The 17875-nt window shown below is 39.6% G+C and overlaps 1 protein-coding gene across 1 annotated transcript in view; it reads right to left on the reverse strand.

The window, feature by feature from the left end:
- Window positions 1–17438, reverse strand: part of TRAPPC10 (trafficking protein particle complex subunit 10) — a 41159-nt gene extending 23721 nt beyond the window's left edge. Inside the window, exons 1-7 of the mRNA XM_071566036.1 lie at window positions 17208–17438; window positions 8383–8464; window positions 7548–7683; window positions 6275–6471; window positions 4296–4491; window positions 3058–3169; window positions 1803–2050 (exon numbers count right to left, since the gene is read on the reverse strand). Of these exons, the coding sequence (XP_071422137.1) occupies window positions 1803–2050; window positions 3058–3169; window positions 4296–4491; window positions 6275–6471; window positions 7548–7683; window positions 8383–8464; window positions 17208–17286 (1050 nt within the window). The 5' untranslated portion in view covers window positions 17287–17438. The remainder of the gene's footprint in view (window positions 1–1802; window positions 2051–3057; window positions 3170–4295; window positions 4492–6274; window positions 6472–7547; window positions 7684–8382; window positions 8465–17207) is intronic.
- Window positions 17439–17875: the final 437 nt, after the last annotated feature.

Here is a 17875-nt window from a genome sequence, read left to right on the forward strand (position 1 = left end):
TTCTTAAGGAGAGATCAGTTCTAACAGAGACTGAAATTAAGAGTATAATAATGAGTCCTAAAAAAACTGGAAAAAACAATTTAGTCTAAGTTTCCTTCACAACAATAAGTTCATTCATCAAAGGCTAAGACATCTGTCATGAACAACTAATTAAAGAATAGAGATGAAAACAAACAAAGAAACACACACAAAAAGAGAAAGAGTGAAAGACAGGAGAGTGATACTAGAATATTTTCAAGAATCAAGATAAAAATGAGCTTAACTAAAGATCTAGAATATAATCCCAATAATGGTGTCTCAAAATCCTGTTCATACACAATGCAAAAATATTCCTTTAAGAAAGATTATGAAAGTCTTGAAACACTTAATAAACTAGGTGATTAATGTGATATGAAAGTTCAAAGTACAAGCAGAATGCATTTGAAAGATCTGAATTCTGAAAGAATTTTAAGGAAGATAAAAGACACTAAGAACAAAGTTTGGATTTCTGCTGTCTGTTCAGTGGTGTCAAGCCAAGTTAAGAGATTTGCCTGTATAAAGAAAAAGGATCACAACAGGGATAACTACATGCACAAATAAATGTCACTGTCTCACAGCCTCAACACTTGTACTCAGTTTGGATCACCACAGCAAGACAAAACAGCAGAGATAAGAGACAAGGCAGAGAAAAGCCCCAAACACTGGGGCACAGGACAGACTTGGGGTACAGCAAAAGCGTGAACTGTAGGAAGTACCATCCAAGATTTAGAAGGCTGCATGTACTTATTTTGGAAAGAAAAGAACATCCATCAAATATACACACAGAACATAATATCTGGGGGGATCACACATTAGTTTTAGAATACATGATGGTGTCAGCAATGCATCTGAAGTAGATTTTCAGTTTTTAAATGCAGGTGAACAGATGGAACTTACTACCACAATGTCAGACAGGCAAAAGTCAGCAGCTACTGTTATAATGGCATAGGTAAAACTAAAAGGAAACCCATGAGAAGAAGGATGTGGATGAGTCACAAGGTGACATCCACAAATAATCTCATGCAAACTACACTGTTCTTAAAAATCTACTTCAATTCATAGACACCTGTGGTCACACAAGGAGGATGATAAGTGTACAACCACCCTAATAAAGAATCTTTAAGAGGATTTAAAAACACCAGCAGAAATTCAAGTGCGGGGGAAAGAGAAGTAAAGTATGGAGGCAAGAGATAGGACAAAGCTTTGAGTGCTGTCCCTTGTTTCTTTGGCTTCTGTCACTGGATTAGCTGCCAGAGACACAGACAAAGTACTGAAGAGCATTACTGGGCACCAAAAGGAATCGCACAGTAAGAATCACAAAAGGCTGCAAGGCAGTAAGAAGCCTCACTGTAAATCCTGTTTGTAGATCAGAATTTCCTTTTTTGCTAGCCTGCATAACACATATTAACCACTCAGCCTCATTTCCTTCAATACAACACTGCTATGGATTTAAATAATGGGGACTGAAGTTCAACACTTTGACAATAAATCTGTGAAAGCAGCAGACAAATTAACTACCTGCTTAAGAAGTCAACTTCCCAGGAGAAGACTAAAATACTTTCACTAAATACAGGTTTGGTTTTCAGATGTGATGTCTCCAGATTTCTTGCCAAAGACATCCTCATGATGAAACAATCAACTGCAGCCCAATTATTACAGCATCACTTTGACAAGTCACAGCCAGTTTATTGCACTCTGGTCACCGACAGCTAAACTTCAAACATCTTGTTAGATCATCATTGGATAAAATCATTCAGATAATGAAATACATCACACTGACTCACTTCCAACAGCTTGAGTTCCTGCACGCAGTTGTGAAGAAGCTCCAGTGCTCGCTGGGAAACTTCCCATGGCCTCTGCAGGAAGATTAACAACGTACACTGACGGGAAAACAGGTAGCTACGCAGGTCCAGCAGAGTAGCTTCTTGATTCTGGATGAGCTCTCTCTTCTCCATGTCTATGGGTTTGCGCAGAATTAAACCATTCCAGCTCCGCACTGGCTGGCAAAAGAACGTCAGCCAGTTTGCACCATCTGAGTAAATAAAGGCAATATCCAAGAATCAACCACTGCTACTATCAAAGGCTCTTCATCCTCTCTCCAGAATCTGTGAGCTGGCTTAGTCCTTCTCAAGTTTATCATATGGATAAATGACTTAATAACTTCAAAAACAAAACAAAAAAACCAGCAGAACTTCAAAAGCTAGATAGGATAACTCAGTTTCAGAACATTCAAACCCCACAGGCATTTTGTCTTAATTGCATATTTGTCATTAATAAATAGTGACAATCAGTTTGTAATTTATTTCTTAGCAATTAAGCCTACTTGAAGGTAAAAACAAACAAGCTTTATCTACTTAAGTATTTTTTACTCAGCCATCATGGATAGATGTGCTCCCACTTCCAGGTATCGCATCGGGTTCAGTCAGCCCAAATATATTTCACTGCAATTACTCCTGCACTGCATTTTTACCAGATTCATAACACATACCCTATTAAAGCTGTTATATAACAACATGTGCTTTAGCTCATTAAAACAGTTTAAAGTTATTTGATACTTCTTGCACAGTAATTTTTCTTGAAGAGAAAGTTAAATCTTCTGTAGTGCAGATTAAGCACTTACTTCTCTTCAGTTTTGTAGTTATTACTAAACATCTTGTGTAATTTGAGGCAGCACTGAACGCATTTCTGCAGGAAGCTCTTCACTGAAAAACCTAGCAGTGAGCTGTGAAAACAGCAGCTGCATCTCAGACAGATCAATACCTGGGTAATTACAGAGTTCAGGCTCTGGTTGCAACAATCATACCATAAGAGCAAAACACAGGTTTTCATTAAAAATTGCGTCTAAGCCTCAGAGATGAGACACAAAACTTCAGACTATAATGAGGGACACTTGAGTTTGCACACAGCATAAAACAAGAGCACCAACTGCCCAGTGCATCCTCACTGAAACTTCCATGCACGCACTCAGTACTCAGAGCTGCTCAGCAGAGTGAAGACATTGATACACTTAACATTTATTGAATATTTTAAGACACTTACCACCAGCCCCAAAGTTGACAACATACTGGGAAAACAAGGCATCCAGTTCATCATACTGCACTAAGGCATCCTCAAATTGCTGCAGCATCTCAAAGACAAAGGCCAGTTCTTCCTTTTGACACACAAGGAACACAAGGAACATGTTACTGATATTACTCATACTAGAATTACAGCCTGACCCCATCCAGAGCTCTAGAAACTACTTTTTCCAACATTCTTCCCCTTTCAGTATTCATACATATAGGAGAATGTGCCACTGAAGCAGATGCACCAATTCCTCCTAACACAGGGAGACTCACAAAGGAGATTAAGTCATACAGCTATGCCAGTAAATTCTGATGTATATCCAGATCCTGATTCACTACAAGATATTGCTCATACATCTATAAAAGTTCAAATAATAAAAACAAACAAATAAATAAATGATTGCTGAAGACTCATTTCCCATAATAGTACTAATTTTTCCTCTCTGTTTACACTGTGAAGGCACCAGTTTCAATGCATTAATAAAGCTTTCTTTGTACATAGAGAAGACCCATATTGATAAGTAGCAAAAGTCTGAGAATTAGATATGTCCTAGTCAAGAGGTAGCACATGCAGTCAAAGGAGACATGAAGATGAGGTGGAGTGGAGAACAGTACTGTACAGGGACCAGAAAATTCCAAAGGAATCAAGACCTTTAATTTTAATGAACAGGAGTTTCTTACTTTTCTCTAAGCCATCTAAAACAAAGACATATTTAGAATTTTTTTTAAAAATTGAATCCAAGGCACTCTCTATCTGAATTACTTCAAAATAGACACTTTTCTAAACATCATCTCCCTACATACTGATAATAACCTGAACAAAGAAAACATACCAATATACATATTAATTACCAACTGTGAGTTTGAATGTCTTTGCACAGGCACAGTCATGGGACATTCCCCAAAATTCAAGAGCAACTACTAAAACACTTCCTAAATATAATTTGTTTGCTTCAGTTAAGGTTCATAAAACTTTGACAAGCTTGAAAAGATTCTGCAACAGCAGGAAATTGTATTACTGTATTAACTCTACTACAACATAACACAAACCTGCTGCAAACAGGATGTAAAAATGCTTTTCAACCAGTCTTCATATTTCCTGGGCCAGCCCTCAAAGAATGATTAGAATATTAGAAGTACCAATATACCAAAAAAAGCATCATTATTAAAACTAGGACTCAGGTACTTTCTTCAAAAACAAGAGACTCTTACCTGGACCATGAAATACTCGCAGAAGCTCCACCCTGGCTCAGTCCTTTTCTCTCTCAAAGTTCTCATGTCATCTTCAAACTTGCCTAAGTTTTTGGTAAAAGACATGAGAAGCAACGTCCTGAGTTTGGTCAGGAAGGCATTCCAAGATTCCTGAGAACGGGAAGAGTCTTTCAAAGGGTCAGAAAGTACCACACATCTGTAAAAAGATTAATAAAAATTATTTTTGAGGAGGAAAATTCACATGTAAATGCCAGATCAGAAAGTACCACACATCTGTAAAGAGACTAATAAACATTATTTTTAAGGAGGAAAACCTACAATTCACATATACATGCACAGTTGAATACTGCATATACCTGACAAATTCTCAGTGAACAAAATTTAGTTTTTCATTCCACATTAATCAGAGGAAAAAAAGAAGTTTGAGGGTCATGTTTGATTGTTTAGAGGTGGTTAAGTTACAGTTTGGGGTTGGGGTTTTTTTGGCTGAGGTTTGGGAGTTTTTTAAAAACTTTTCCACGTATATTTAAGTCTGTGATATCGTTCATGAGAAGACATGTTTTCCACAAAATGAGTATTCTAAAGTTTTGGTTTTTTTGAAGTAGATAATGGATAGATTATTCCAATTACTTAAACATAAGTAATGTAAGAAATGCTGTAGCTGCCATGGAAAAAAAGCCTACTTAGCAATACAAATCAGCAGAATAGTAATTATAGTTACTCCTGGTAAGGATTAGGCAAAATACAAATCAAAGATCCATTAGATCACATACAGCCAGCCTTTCCTAAGTCACTTAAAATAATCATCTATAACATATTCCTGCAATATCTCAATTTGTTTTGACACATCCTATGTGCTAAAACTTCCACCGCTTTACTCAGGAAATAAACAGATCCCATTAATTCAAATATAAATCATCCTTTTTTAGAGCATTTTCCTTCCTCAGTTTTTCTATCAAAATTTAGTAACATTCAAAAAACTAACAGCATGTCTGAAAGCAGGAAAATCTCTCATCCAAGTAAAAGAATTCTAGATTAGAATTCTGGTTAGAGAATTCTAGAGCAGAATGATTAAACCAAGCCAATGAATCAGTTAGAAGCCAAAAGCAAGCTGATTCAAAGTTGTTCAAACTATTTGCCCAAATAAGCCTATAATATACCAAACACTGCTTAGGCACAAAGAAAGTGCTGCCACTGTGTCATAATGTGCTGACCTGCCAGTCACTGTCAGCTACACCAAAGTACAAAGAGTGCTTCCATCTTTTCAACTTCCAATGGGTTCCTTGTCACTCATTCTTAGTGGGAAAACCCCCTGTTTAAAGTCAATTCTCAAGGTTAAAATCAAAAATAGGTCATTTGTAAGAGATTCAGTGGAATGTTTCAGAATAAGGAAGACAGTGAAGTTGGTTTCAAAGTAAGATTTGTCTATTTTTTTGGCTTTAATGAAAGCAGAGTTTCATATATTCATTGTCAATTTCCTTAGAATAAAAACACCTGAAGAAACTGACCTTAAATCAATTAGCTCAGAGTGGTAAGGTGATTAAGTGAGCAGCAGGAACCACAATGTCAAAACCAAGTCCTATTTGCTTCATATTCCCAACTCACCTCACTCCCACTGCCTGTAACACTCGTAACATTTTTGCAAGCACTTAAGCAAACAAAAAACACTGAAGGTCTAAAAACTGATTATCCTCACATTGTTCCCCTTAAACCTCTCTTAGCCAGGAGGAGACACTTGAAATCTTTTTGAAACATTTCAAAGCCACCACGAATCCAGGAAGAACTGAAAATAAACTTCTCCCTTTATTCTTTGTGCCAGTCTCCCTCAAAGCACAGATCTTACAGTACCATCAGTCTGAATGTTGGACAACAAGAAAAATCTTTAGATGAGCAAGGAATCTGTTACACAGGGACTCAGGCTTTTTAAAGCAGCAGATTAGTCAAAAGATTAAAATGCTTGTAAGTAAAAGAATGCTCACCTGTCACTTTGTTTGTTACAGAAGTCATTTCTTATTTTATCTACTATAGAGGTTCGGGGAAGGATATTTGTTTTGTTCTTTTTCTTGGCATCACTCTCAACTACCACAATCAGCCAGTCTACGGAGCTGTGAGCTTTGAGAACATTCTGCCACTTGGTGATGTCATCCTTGACTGTAGTTTTGTACACTTCCGTGTCCTGGGATGAGAAGTGGTGAATCATCAAATCAAACAGATGTTCTCAACAATTTCAAAAGGCAGGTTTTGTTCCACAAGGCAAACAGAAGTAGAATTAGTGACAGTGAGTTCACTTAGCGTAAGAAAACAAATGAAGTAAAGCATAATAAAGCTTTCTTCTTTGAATTTATTTCTAGTACTTTGGTCAGCAGTAAATATAGCTCAGTATTTGGTACGTCATCATTCCTTAGATTACTGAAATTAAGATTTCTAAACATAATTCAAACTCTTATTTTACACATTCTTGTACTCAACAACAAAAATATGTTTGAAATTACAAACTGGTTTTTTCTCACATAGTAACAGAAGTTTGATATTTGCACCTTCTGCACCGCTCAAATCTTCACCTGTTTGAAAGTGTATAAAAATAATCAAAAAACAAAAACACAGAAGCATCATTTGGCATTTCTTTGGCTTCTGGGTTGATTCCATACACATCAATTCAGATAATTCTTAAGGCTGTTCTGGATACTTTTTGATTTTTGATCAAGATGTCATCTGTGTCCTTCAACTGGATTCTTAATTCATGGCAAGGCAAACCAAAGAGCAGTGAACTGTAGATAAACAGGATTAAGACATTCCAAGTCTTGTCCAGTTTAGACTGCTGACGGGTACCTCACATATACAGAAGATGGAACTAAAGAAAAAACACGTATCTTTAGATGGCAGTGCATGAACAGACCATAACTGAACTACTCTGGCCACATTTCTGCATTATGAAATAAGTGCACTGTGGTACTGCACCAACACTGTGAGATCCTGGGGGTTTTTGTGACAAAATACTGAAAACAGGTTATTTAAATGCCTGTCCTCTTAGTGTCAAATAACATTACAAAGAAATAGTGCTTATGGCAAAAACTACTCAAGCTGACTAAGTTTTGTTTCCAATAATATTAGGTGTGTAGGCTTATGCAATGCAGACAATTGTTTTGACTTTCTGCTTGTGCTGTTATTGTCATTTGATTTTCATGCTTATTTGAATAATTTCACTTTTATATCCGAGTACCCCATTTTTCACCATGTTTTCCTGATACTTACACAACATTCTGTCCAATAAATATGAAGAAAGGGAAAAGTCAAAAGGGCCTTATTCCCCTCTTTGGGTAGCAGCTCCTCTTTAAACTGAACAAAGTTAGATTCCAGATGAATCATCTTTGGAGCACGCCCATAAGACCTACAGAGTTTGAAAACTGAAATTAGTGGATGAGACACACACAGCAGAATACAAAAATGAACATGTATTTTGGGGAAAGGGGAACACACTGAAATACTCCGGTACTGCAAACTCACAAACTGTGCTTATTGCAGCTTGTATAAAGTTAAATAAATTTAGTATCACTTGAAGAGAGAGATGCTCCTTTCTGAAAAAGAGGAGCTAGAAACTCTTCAGCTTTCATTAAGAGATTTTCTGCATCTCTGGGAACCTCTAAAAGTGCAAAAATACCAAACAAGAAAATTCTCTAAATATTTTTTCCAGTCACAAAACAGTGCCATACCACACTTTCTGAAGGAAAGTACATCTAATTCCAGTTAAGTTCTACCTATATTCTCATTAAGAAGAAAGCATGTCACTTCCAGAACACAGCTGCCAAACTACATCAAAGCACACCAAGATAAACACACAAACCACAAAATCAAGAAGAGAAAAACAGCATTACTATAATTTTTCTTCAGGTGAAGTTGAAGGGTTGAAATGGTTATCCTGAAGTGTACAACGTTTACTTTGATTATCTAATTTTTCCAATTTCTTCAAGTCAGCTGATCTATTCAACTCAATTTATGGTAAGAGCTTTTCAGAACACAACAAATACACATTTACTCAAGAACAAAAACACACACTGAAACAGTATCACAGAAGAAAATATAAGTTTACCTCCTCCATTCCATGGGTTCTCTAGGAAGCTGCTGAGAAAGTGTAGGATACAAGGAAGTAAATAAATTCTGATCTCCAGCACCTGAAAGTGAAAGGCATTAATCTATTAGCATGTGCAAATTATAGAATATATATGAGTATGTTATATCACTAATGGTTTGCTGTTTTAATAAAACATGTCATTTTGTCTGCTATGTGGAAAGTGCAGTCTAGCACTGAACTAGGTTTTTTAAAATCACATGCTCTCATGACCTAATACAACACTTCAAGTAGGCACATGATACATACACTGTTATAAACCTCCTATTATGGTTTTCCACAAAGCTACATAATCCATATACCAAAGAGGGTATCATTCATATATACAGCTGGTCCAGCTCCAAAAACTAAACAAGCAGCTCCTTAGCCAGAGTAATTGGCTAAAAAAAAAGTATAATTAAAAATCTTCAGGAATTTAACCTTCCCATACCAGGGGACTGGTTATACAGCAGCTCACAGCCCTTTTATAACTGAGCCTACCCCAAGAAAATTGGCTTTAGCACATGTTCTGTGCTTTACTGGGTTTGATTCCTCTCTCATTATTCTGGGGCTGCTGTTAATACAGAAATTCTCCCTGACCACCACGCTGTTGTTGAGGCCATCAGAAGTCTGAGGTCTGGCCCTGCACTTACACACAGATCTGTGGTTAGGCTTAAATCACATCAAACTACACTCAACACACCACCATGCAGTGTCTACCATATGAAAAAAATAGATTATCACGAACACTAAACAACTTTGGTTTTCCTTTGGGTACAGGGAGGATGTGAAAAGAAAGAGAGGCTTAAGTCTTTCCAACTTCTGATGGCTATAACTATCCTTAGCAAAGAGATGCCAAACTGGGCAATTGTCAGGAATGTCTCAGTCCAAACTGACCAGTCCACCACACCAGCCAAGGCAGAACAACCAAGGAGTCGTTATGACACTTACACTGAAGACATGGCCTTTGATGTCTGGCAAAGACACACACCCAAATGAGAAGGGTGAAAGGTCCAAAATATATTTGCCACTGCATTTGATCTCAGTTATAAAATCTGATGTGTCACATGTCCTCTCTGAATCTGGTAGAATGAGGATGTTTAATGGCACTGTTTACTAAATCTCTCATCTGCACATTGCCCTTCCCTGTACTTCCTCCTTATTGCCTCATCTCTGGCCAGCTACTTCCTCCTCTACCAGACTGCAATTTAATTCTTGAAAAATCCTTTATCCCCTGAGCTGAAGAGTTACATTTTCCAATTAAGATTTTAACAACCATATAGGCAATTCTGCTATTTCCTGGTAGTTTTCCACCTATTTCCTTTTCACAATCATCTGTCATTGTACAGCCCACCAGAACAGGAAGATCATCCTCTCATCTTCCTGTGGAACTGGAAGCTACAGCTGGAGAAGTACCTGACATCCTTTCTTCTCCCTCCCACCACACAATCCCACCTCCCGGCACACAGCCAGGCATGACCTCCACAGTACTTAATGTGCTTCAGTTCATCTTGGAAATCCTTTTCTAGTCCACTCACCTTTTCCAAATTTACTCATATATATTATTGGGATTGACAGAATTTGCATAATTCTACCACCACAAAATAAATTTAAAAAAATAAATTTTACAAGTCTGATTAAATGCCAGAACAAGCAAAACCAGCTCTTCTGATGTCTGGCCATATCAGCTATTATTCAACAATACAATTTCGTTGAGCAGCAAATAAACAAAACAAAAATAAAAACCCCACCACTCTAAGTGCTTTAGCCTTAGGTCTCCAGAAAGCACTTTATTCTTGACTCTTCACCTCCATTCTGTCTGAATTAAGTGTACCACACCAAATGCTATTAAAGACTACAAACAAATGCCTAAAATGGATACCAAAACAAGTGTTAAGTCATATTGTTAATGCTGTTTACACCAAGTTACACCTCTGTGGGCGAGGCCATAGAGAACAGTCTATTGATTTGCAACTCATTACTGCCCATAGAAAGTGAAACATGGCTTAGTGATTTAGCAACAGCTTGATGACCACACCAAAATGAGAGCCCGTGAAGCTTCAAGCCCAATGGAAAGAACAACCAATGTATTTTATCTCTCGAGCATAACAAAGCATTGTTTCTGTATTGCACCTAAAAAATCAATGTATGCCACAGAAAAAACTCCAGATTTCAGCATCTTAAATAAACAGACTACACCAGAATGCAAAGCAACTACTAAAGGATGGTTTTTAAGCACCCTGCTATTCCAGACAGCCACATCACACTATCAGCTTAAGAACGGTACATTCATTTTAAAACCAGACAAATTTTCCTCCTGCATTGGTTTTGCAGGCATATAAAATACACATAGGAATGTGTTTTATGATCAAGGAACAACTGTCCTCTAGGATGATAAAAGGGAGAAAAGACCTTCAATGCAAAACACAGTCTGTCTCTTGAACACAGACCAAACGCTGCTGCCACATTATTATCAACACTCAAAGGGCTGTGACACTTCAGGCTCTGCTCAACTAGACCCTCTATCTGCTGCAATCAGCACGTTTGAGCTGCTCAAGTCAAGAACACTAAAAATGAAGTTATCAGCAGGCAGCACTACCACGGCACTGACACAGGACCTACATCAAGACTAGTAAGTAGCAAGGACTTGTATCTGACTGAATTCTATGAATTATGAATATAACCCTCCAAAAACACAAGTAACCCCAGAATTCAAACTTAGAGTAAACAAAAAAAACCGTCTGCATAGAAGTCTAAGAATTGCTTCAAAGATTTAGTTGTAGGGGTTTTGTCATGTTTTCTTGGGAGCTGGGGGGCAGGTTGTTTTAGTTAGGGGGTCCTGGAAAAAGAAGGAAAAAAACCCAAAGGACAACTCAACTCTATCACAGCAAATTCATTTCAGTGGATGGGTCTCATCTCAACTACTGAACCCTCCTATGGCTGGGAATGGGAGTCAGGAATGGGGGAAAGCTGACCCCAGCCAGACTGTAAATGATGGTCAGATAAAACTCAAAAGGTGAAGGAAGGATGTGCATATATGGGAAGGAAAAGTAATTCTGAAATCCCATCAAAACTGAAATTAAGCACCGTGCTAGAGAAGGGTTTTATTCTTTTACAATGAATGGATTTAAATAAGACTTAAATACCCAACAGAGATGGGAGTAACATTGAAGTGTCATCCTTTATCACTTAAAATACAATTAGAAGTGCACATCCTCTGTTTTAGTATATTAAATTTGTCTAATACAATTATTTATAAATAACACTCTAATTCAATTTAATAAATTTATGTTTCATATTTATCCATATTTTGTACTACTATTATAAAACTAATAAATGTTTTGTTTGTTTTATTTTAATATTTGATTTAGCGAAAAAAAACAGAAAAACTAATCCAAAGTCTTCAGAGCAGCTATCTCAGCTTTTAAGCCATGTGTGTCTGAATTAACCCACTCCCCATCTGCATGTCAAAACACAAATCCAAAATACAGAAAGAATGGATTAATTCTTTCCCTGATGGCACACCAAGTATCAGGTGCTTCTGTACCTGAAGCTGTAACACTAGCACACTAATACTAAAGCAGGTATGTTCAAATTATGAACATTACAAAGAAACACTCCTGGAGTGAGAAAGAGAGAATAAAGGACAAAGCACCTGTTTCCTTTCTGTCCAAGTTACAAAGTTCAGAAGGCAGGGCCTTTGCCTCTTATCTAAACACTTCACAAACTATGGGTGGGGAAAAGATCAACCACAGCCCTGAGAAGCTCAGCATGACCCGGCAATGTGCACTGGCAGACCAGAAAGCCCAACGTGTCCTGGGCTGCAGCCCAGAAGTGTGGCCAGCAGGTCACAGGAGGGGATGCTGATCCCCAGCTCTGCTGCTCTGAGACCCCACCTGCAGTGCTGCATCCAGCTCTGGATTCCCCAACACAAGGACACATTGGAGTTGGTCCAGAGGAGGCCACAAAGATGCTCAAAGACCTGGAACACCTCTGCACTGGAGGAGGCTGAGAGAGCTGTGGTTCAGCCTGGAGAAGGCTCCAGGGAGACCTTAAGAGCCCCTTCCAGTGCCTAAAGGGGCTTCAAGAGAGCTGGAGAGGGACTTTGGACAAGGGCATGGAGTGACAGCACAAGGAGTTTCAAACTGCAAGAGGATAGAGTTAGAGTAAGTATTAGGAAGAAATTCTTCCCTGTGAGGGTGGGCAGGCCCTGGCACAGGTTACCCAGAGAAGCTGTGGCTGCCCCATCCCTGGAAGTGTTCAAGGCCAGGTTGGATGGGGCTTGGAGCAACCTGGGCAACGCCCTATCCATGGCAGGGGGTTGGAACTGGTTGATCTTTAAGGTCTCTTGCAACCCAAACCATTCTGTGATTCTTTCCTCCTTGTCTTTGTCCCTGATGTTTTGGTAGAACACATCAGTGCACCACCACCCACTTCCCTCTAGCCCTTTCTAGGACACTTGTTCTGCTGGAAATTTGTAAAGGAATGATGAGAACCAGAATGATCACATTACCAGGACTCCCAAGCACAACACATACTCTTTGTGGCAGCTGTCTGATATGAAAGAATCATAAAATATTGACATTTTTTAGTTTGATGCCTCCTTAAAACCACCAAAATCCCCAATAATCTATTTTTTTCCTAACAGGTTCCAAATTTCTTAGATGTTTAGAGGTTTTGTCACTGTAGTATCTGAATATCCCACAATGATTTTTTTTTTCCTCTAGAGGAAATTATCCCAACCCACTAACTACACAGGCAATGTAAAACAAAAACTCCTGAGGTCAGATGACTAAAGAAGACAAATATTTGCCTTTGATACCAATGACAGACTCAGTCAACTGAGATAAAAGGCTTTGAATACCTTTAAAAGAGTGCAGTGCTAAGACTACACTTTGGTGTGGTTTTGTTTGGTTTTATCCCCAAATATCAGTCACAGCCAACCTTTCTGATCCCACTTATTTTTCCATTGGTAAAAAGTTGTACTATAATCTTTTTTTATTAACTCACTAGCCTGTTATAAGTGGATCTACCTGAAGTTTTGGAATGTTGCTGGGGTTTTTGCATTTATATCTCTTAAAGGTCCTCCTCCCCTGCAACCCAAATTCATATTCAAAAGAGGTCTAAAAACCAAAAAACAACAGAGTTTCATTGCTATATAAAAAAACAGGTGATTCACCAGTAGAAGAAAATCCTTTCAGCAAAACTTTACTGCTGCCCTACTAAATCTGCAAAACAGGGGTTAACTCTAAGAAGAATATGCTGCTTCTTCTCATGACATATGTAATCAAATATTTAAGCACAAAATAATGGATCAACTACATGATAGTTATGACTTACAATGCAGACAGGAGTTCTGTTTGAGAACAGAGGAAATCCATTTATAGGACATAGTTGTTTAAATGGTCTCACTAGCAGCAAATCATAATCACTTGGGCTACATCCCACTTCTTGCTGGCACATTTTTTTATTACTTCTACCTACTAGTAACAAAAGAACTTTTGAATCAAGCTCTTCCAGTCCCAGAGCAATATTCTTTAATTGCAAGCATTTATTTTCACCACAAAAGGCATAAAATTCTTCCCCTACCCCTTACTTTTCTTAACCTCTCTGCTCATGCTGCTCTTGTAGATAATTCCAAATATTTTCTGTTCTCAGGCCTACAGTGCTTCTGCTGATGGTTTTCCTCTTGCTGTATCACAGTATGCTCTGAACATGGACTGGATGAAAGTGATGCATTATCCCATGTTTTCCAAAGACTATATATAAAGTTCATAGTGCTAAGACAGAGTGTAGTCAGTGAGAGCAAACATGCAAAAACACAATGTATAAACAGATACTACAGCCTGATAAGGAATATTTCACAACTGCATGAAGATAACAAAAGAACAGCTTTGAAGGAAAGCTCTGAAAAACCTATTAATTACTTCATTTAGCAGGACTGTCTTTAGTCTTCAGCCTCCTCTTCATATGGATAGACATAGCTAATAATTTAAGTGCAAATCACCTACATAAGGACAAGCTCTTTCATAAGAACTCTTGGTTGATATTTATCTGAAGCAACATTATATTGAAGCTCCAAAGACTTTTCTCAAAGTTTCAAATAGGACTTATGAGAAGGAAGCAACATTGTTTGGGTTTCCTAGGAAAGCAATGTGCATTGTTTTAAAGCTTATGTCAAGTCAACATTGCCCAGAAACTACCCGAGTCCAAGATGTCTGATGCAAACACACAACTTGCCTGTGCAAATAAAACAAAGCAAAAAAAATAATGATGCTAAAAATAACACTTCTACAGCAGTGAGAAAGCTAGAAGCTGACTCAAAATGCTTTGTAAGCTTACAAGGTCTGGTAGCAGTGCAGATAAATTCTACAAACATGAATGGAGAGTTTGCAAGGTAATGTGCCAAAGGGAGCCGAACCACAGCTGGACAGTGAAAGTCCCCAGTGGGTTTACAGTCTAGCAAGACTGACAGTATAAAAACTGTGACTCAAATTAATTTGGAAATGAGTCATCATGGCACTGAGTCCTAACTGACAGGAATGATTTAATGCTGCAGGATGCTGCCATACTGAGAAAAGGGGGAAAAGCAACTTCACAGCAACTTCCTGTGAATATACTACTTTTTCCACACTTAGAAAATATGGTGGTCTGTTTGCCTAGAGAAAAAAATCTCCAGAAGTTTTTCAAGCATAGCTGACTTCCACAGATCTAAAAACTCTCTGTTAAAATCATGGGGTTTTGCCTGTAATGCAAACACCATAAATACAAGTCTAATTCACCTGCACACAACTGCTAAGGGCAAGATGATTAACTTACAGTACTAACATGAAAAAAGTAGTGACAAAAACTGCATTTGCAATTGGAATCAAACGTACAAGACACATGGAACCTGTCATTTTTTTTCTACAGGCCAAAGCCTCTGCATACACTGATTGCTGAATCCAGGATTGTACCAATATAGCAAATAACTGCTGTTACAATACAGACTGACTCACAGATTTTAAAGTATAACTCTCTTTACCAAAGGAACATTCCTTTCAGAGTACTGTCACGTTTATTTGAAGTAGAAAAAAAACCATGTGTTTACAAACCAACTCTGGTATGCACTGTGTTGAAAAGAAGTTTATTTTCTAACAAAACCTTCTCTTTAGTTCTCCCTTATTAGGAACAAACCCTAAGAGTTAACAGTATTTCATGATACAAACATTTACCTGACAGAGATTAATGTAAATCTTGTAGCAAAGGAAATACTTATGCTGTGAAAAGTATTCTTACTTAACCTTCACTCTCCCTTCTTATAATCAAAAAGTAGCCATTCCCTCACGGGTCTGTTTTCCCCTGTTTTCCACCTGCTGGGTGGGGCATTACCTCACACAACTCCAACTGCCTGAAACTGGAACCACTAAAGATAAACTGTATTTGTTGAGCAGCTTCTAAAGTGTTGACTTTTAAGTTTTCCAACAACCAACTCAATCCTTTCCCTGGAAGGCCAACCTTCACCTTTGCATAAATCACTGACAGTGTAATGCTTAGAGGAGCCTCCTTCAAGTAAGTAATTTCTGTTGAATGCATTTGTTTGAAAAAAAAGAGAAAGTTTAAGAAAAGAAAAAGCATGTTTTTAAAATAGTCTGGAGAAAACTATATACATAGAGTTCCACAAGTATAGTTACAAGGTTACAGTTGGATACTTTTTCTAAATAAGGTCTAAGACCTTAATCACCAGTGAAGGCTTACTCTTTAATAAGACAACACACAATTGTGAAACAGTTTCTATTTCACGGGCACATAAAGCATTTCCAGTGTTCTTGAGATAAAGTGAAAATATGTAGTTTACAACACTGATACTTTCAACTAAGAACAGCCACTGGTTACCTTTTATTAAAGAAGAAAGGCAGAATTCCCTATGTTGATCTCATTCCTTTTACTTTTTTATTTAACAGCATTATAGATGTAGTTAGAATACAATAGGATGGGATAAAATGGGATTAGGATAGGATTAGGATAGGAATGAATAGAATAGAATAGAATAGAATAGAATAGAATAGAATAGAATAGAATAGAATAGAATAGAATAGAATAGAATAGAATATTTCAGTGGGAAAGGACCTACAAGGATCATTTTGTCCAACTGCCTGACCACTTCAGGGCTGCCCAAAAGTTACAGCACACTGTTAAGGGCACTGGCCAAATATCTTAGGCACTCACAGACTGGGGACATCGACCACCTCTCTAGGGAGCCTGTTCAGTGTCTGACCACAAGAAATGCCTCCTGATGTCCAGTCTGGTCCACGTGCTTGTTTTAAGTGAACTTTGTGTGCATCCCTCTATAGCTGTGACACAACAGGGGCTCGGGGTTCACACCAGGACCAACTGCCTGACCCGTGGAAGTAGCGATGCATCGCTGGGACCCCGCACTGAGCTGTCCCGGAGATGAAACCAGAGCACAGCAGTGAAGGATTAAATTATAATGCCAGTGAGAGCCCAGCCAGTGGGATCGCCCCATAGCATGTCTCGCTGCTCGTAACTCTCCACCACGAGCAAACCCACACGGAGCTCGCCGGCAAGAAGTTTGGGGTTCACGATTTATTGCCATATCCCAGCCTCTTCCCCTGTGCACCTGTAAGCGTGACACCCGGTTTATTTACTACAGAAACAGCCCCAAGTTTGCGCAGTGCCATTAAAAGGAGGGGAAAGCCCCCGAAGGGACAAACCCCCCATCAGACCCCCGGCAGGCGCCGCATTCCCCGCGGTGGGAGCTGCAGGAGACCCCCCCAAAACCTGCCCTCCCCTCCAGCAGCACTCACAGGTCACGATGGGCTTGTTCTCCATGGTGTAGATCACCGGGGGCTTCTCCCTGCCCTCCTCCTCCTCGGCGGGGTCCATGAGCGGGCGGGGTCGTCAGCCCCGGCTCCCCCGCCCGCCCGGCGCCATGGAAACAACGCCGGGGGGCTGGGACGGGGCGGGGGCTAGCGTGGTGAGGATGATGATGGGGAGAATGATGATGATGAGGGGTGAAGCCGCCGCTGTCCCCCCCCCCCCCGCCTCCCCCCACCCCCTTCCCCGCTCCCCGCAGCGCCGCTCCGGAGGGGAAGGCGGGCGGGAGAGGCTCATCCGCTTCCTGGATCACCGCGCAGGCATTACCGCTTCCGGGGAGCGCCGCCGGGGCGCCCGGAAAAGCGGGATGCAGCCCCGGGATACGGCGGGGAGCGTGGGACGGGACTGGGACGGGATGGGGGGGGCTCTTTGCTCCTCGCCCCCGAGGGGGCACCGCGGGGCAATCAGAGCCTCCCGACGTGAAAGGCAGAATAGTCAGGGTTGGAAGGGACCTCTGGGATCATCGGCCTGTCTTGTCACCCGGAGCGGGAGACATGGGAGCGCATCCACGTGCGTTTGGGATGTCTCCAGAGGGGGAGACTCCACGCCCTCCCCGGGTTGCTGTTCCAGCGCTCTGATACCCTCAGCGTGGAGTTCT

Source organism: Pithys albifrons, chromosome 1 (genome assembly GCF_047495875.1).
Source record: "Pithys albifrons albifrons isolate INPA30051 chromosome 1, PitAlb_v1, whole genome shotgun sequence".
Taxonomy (NCBI): Eukaryota; Metazoa; Chordata; class Aves; order Passeriformes; family Thamnophilidae; genus Pithys; species Pithys albifrons.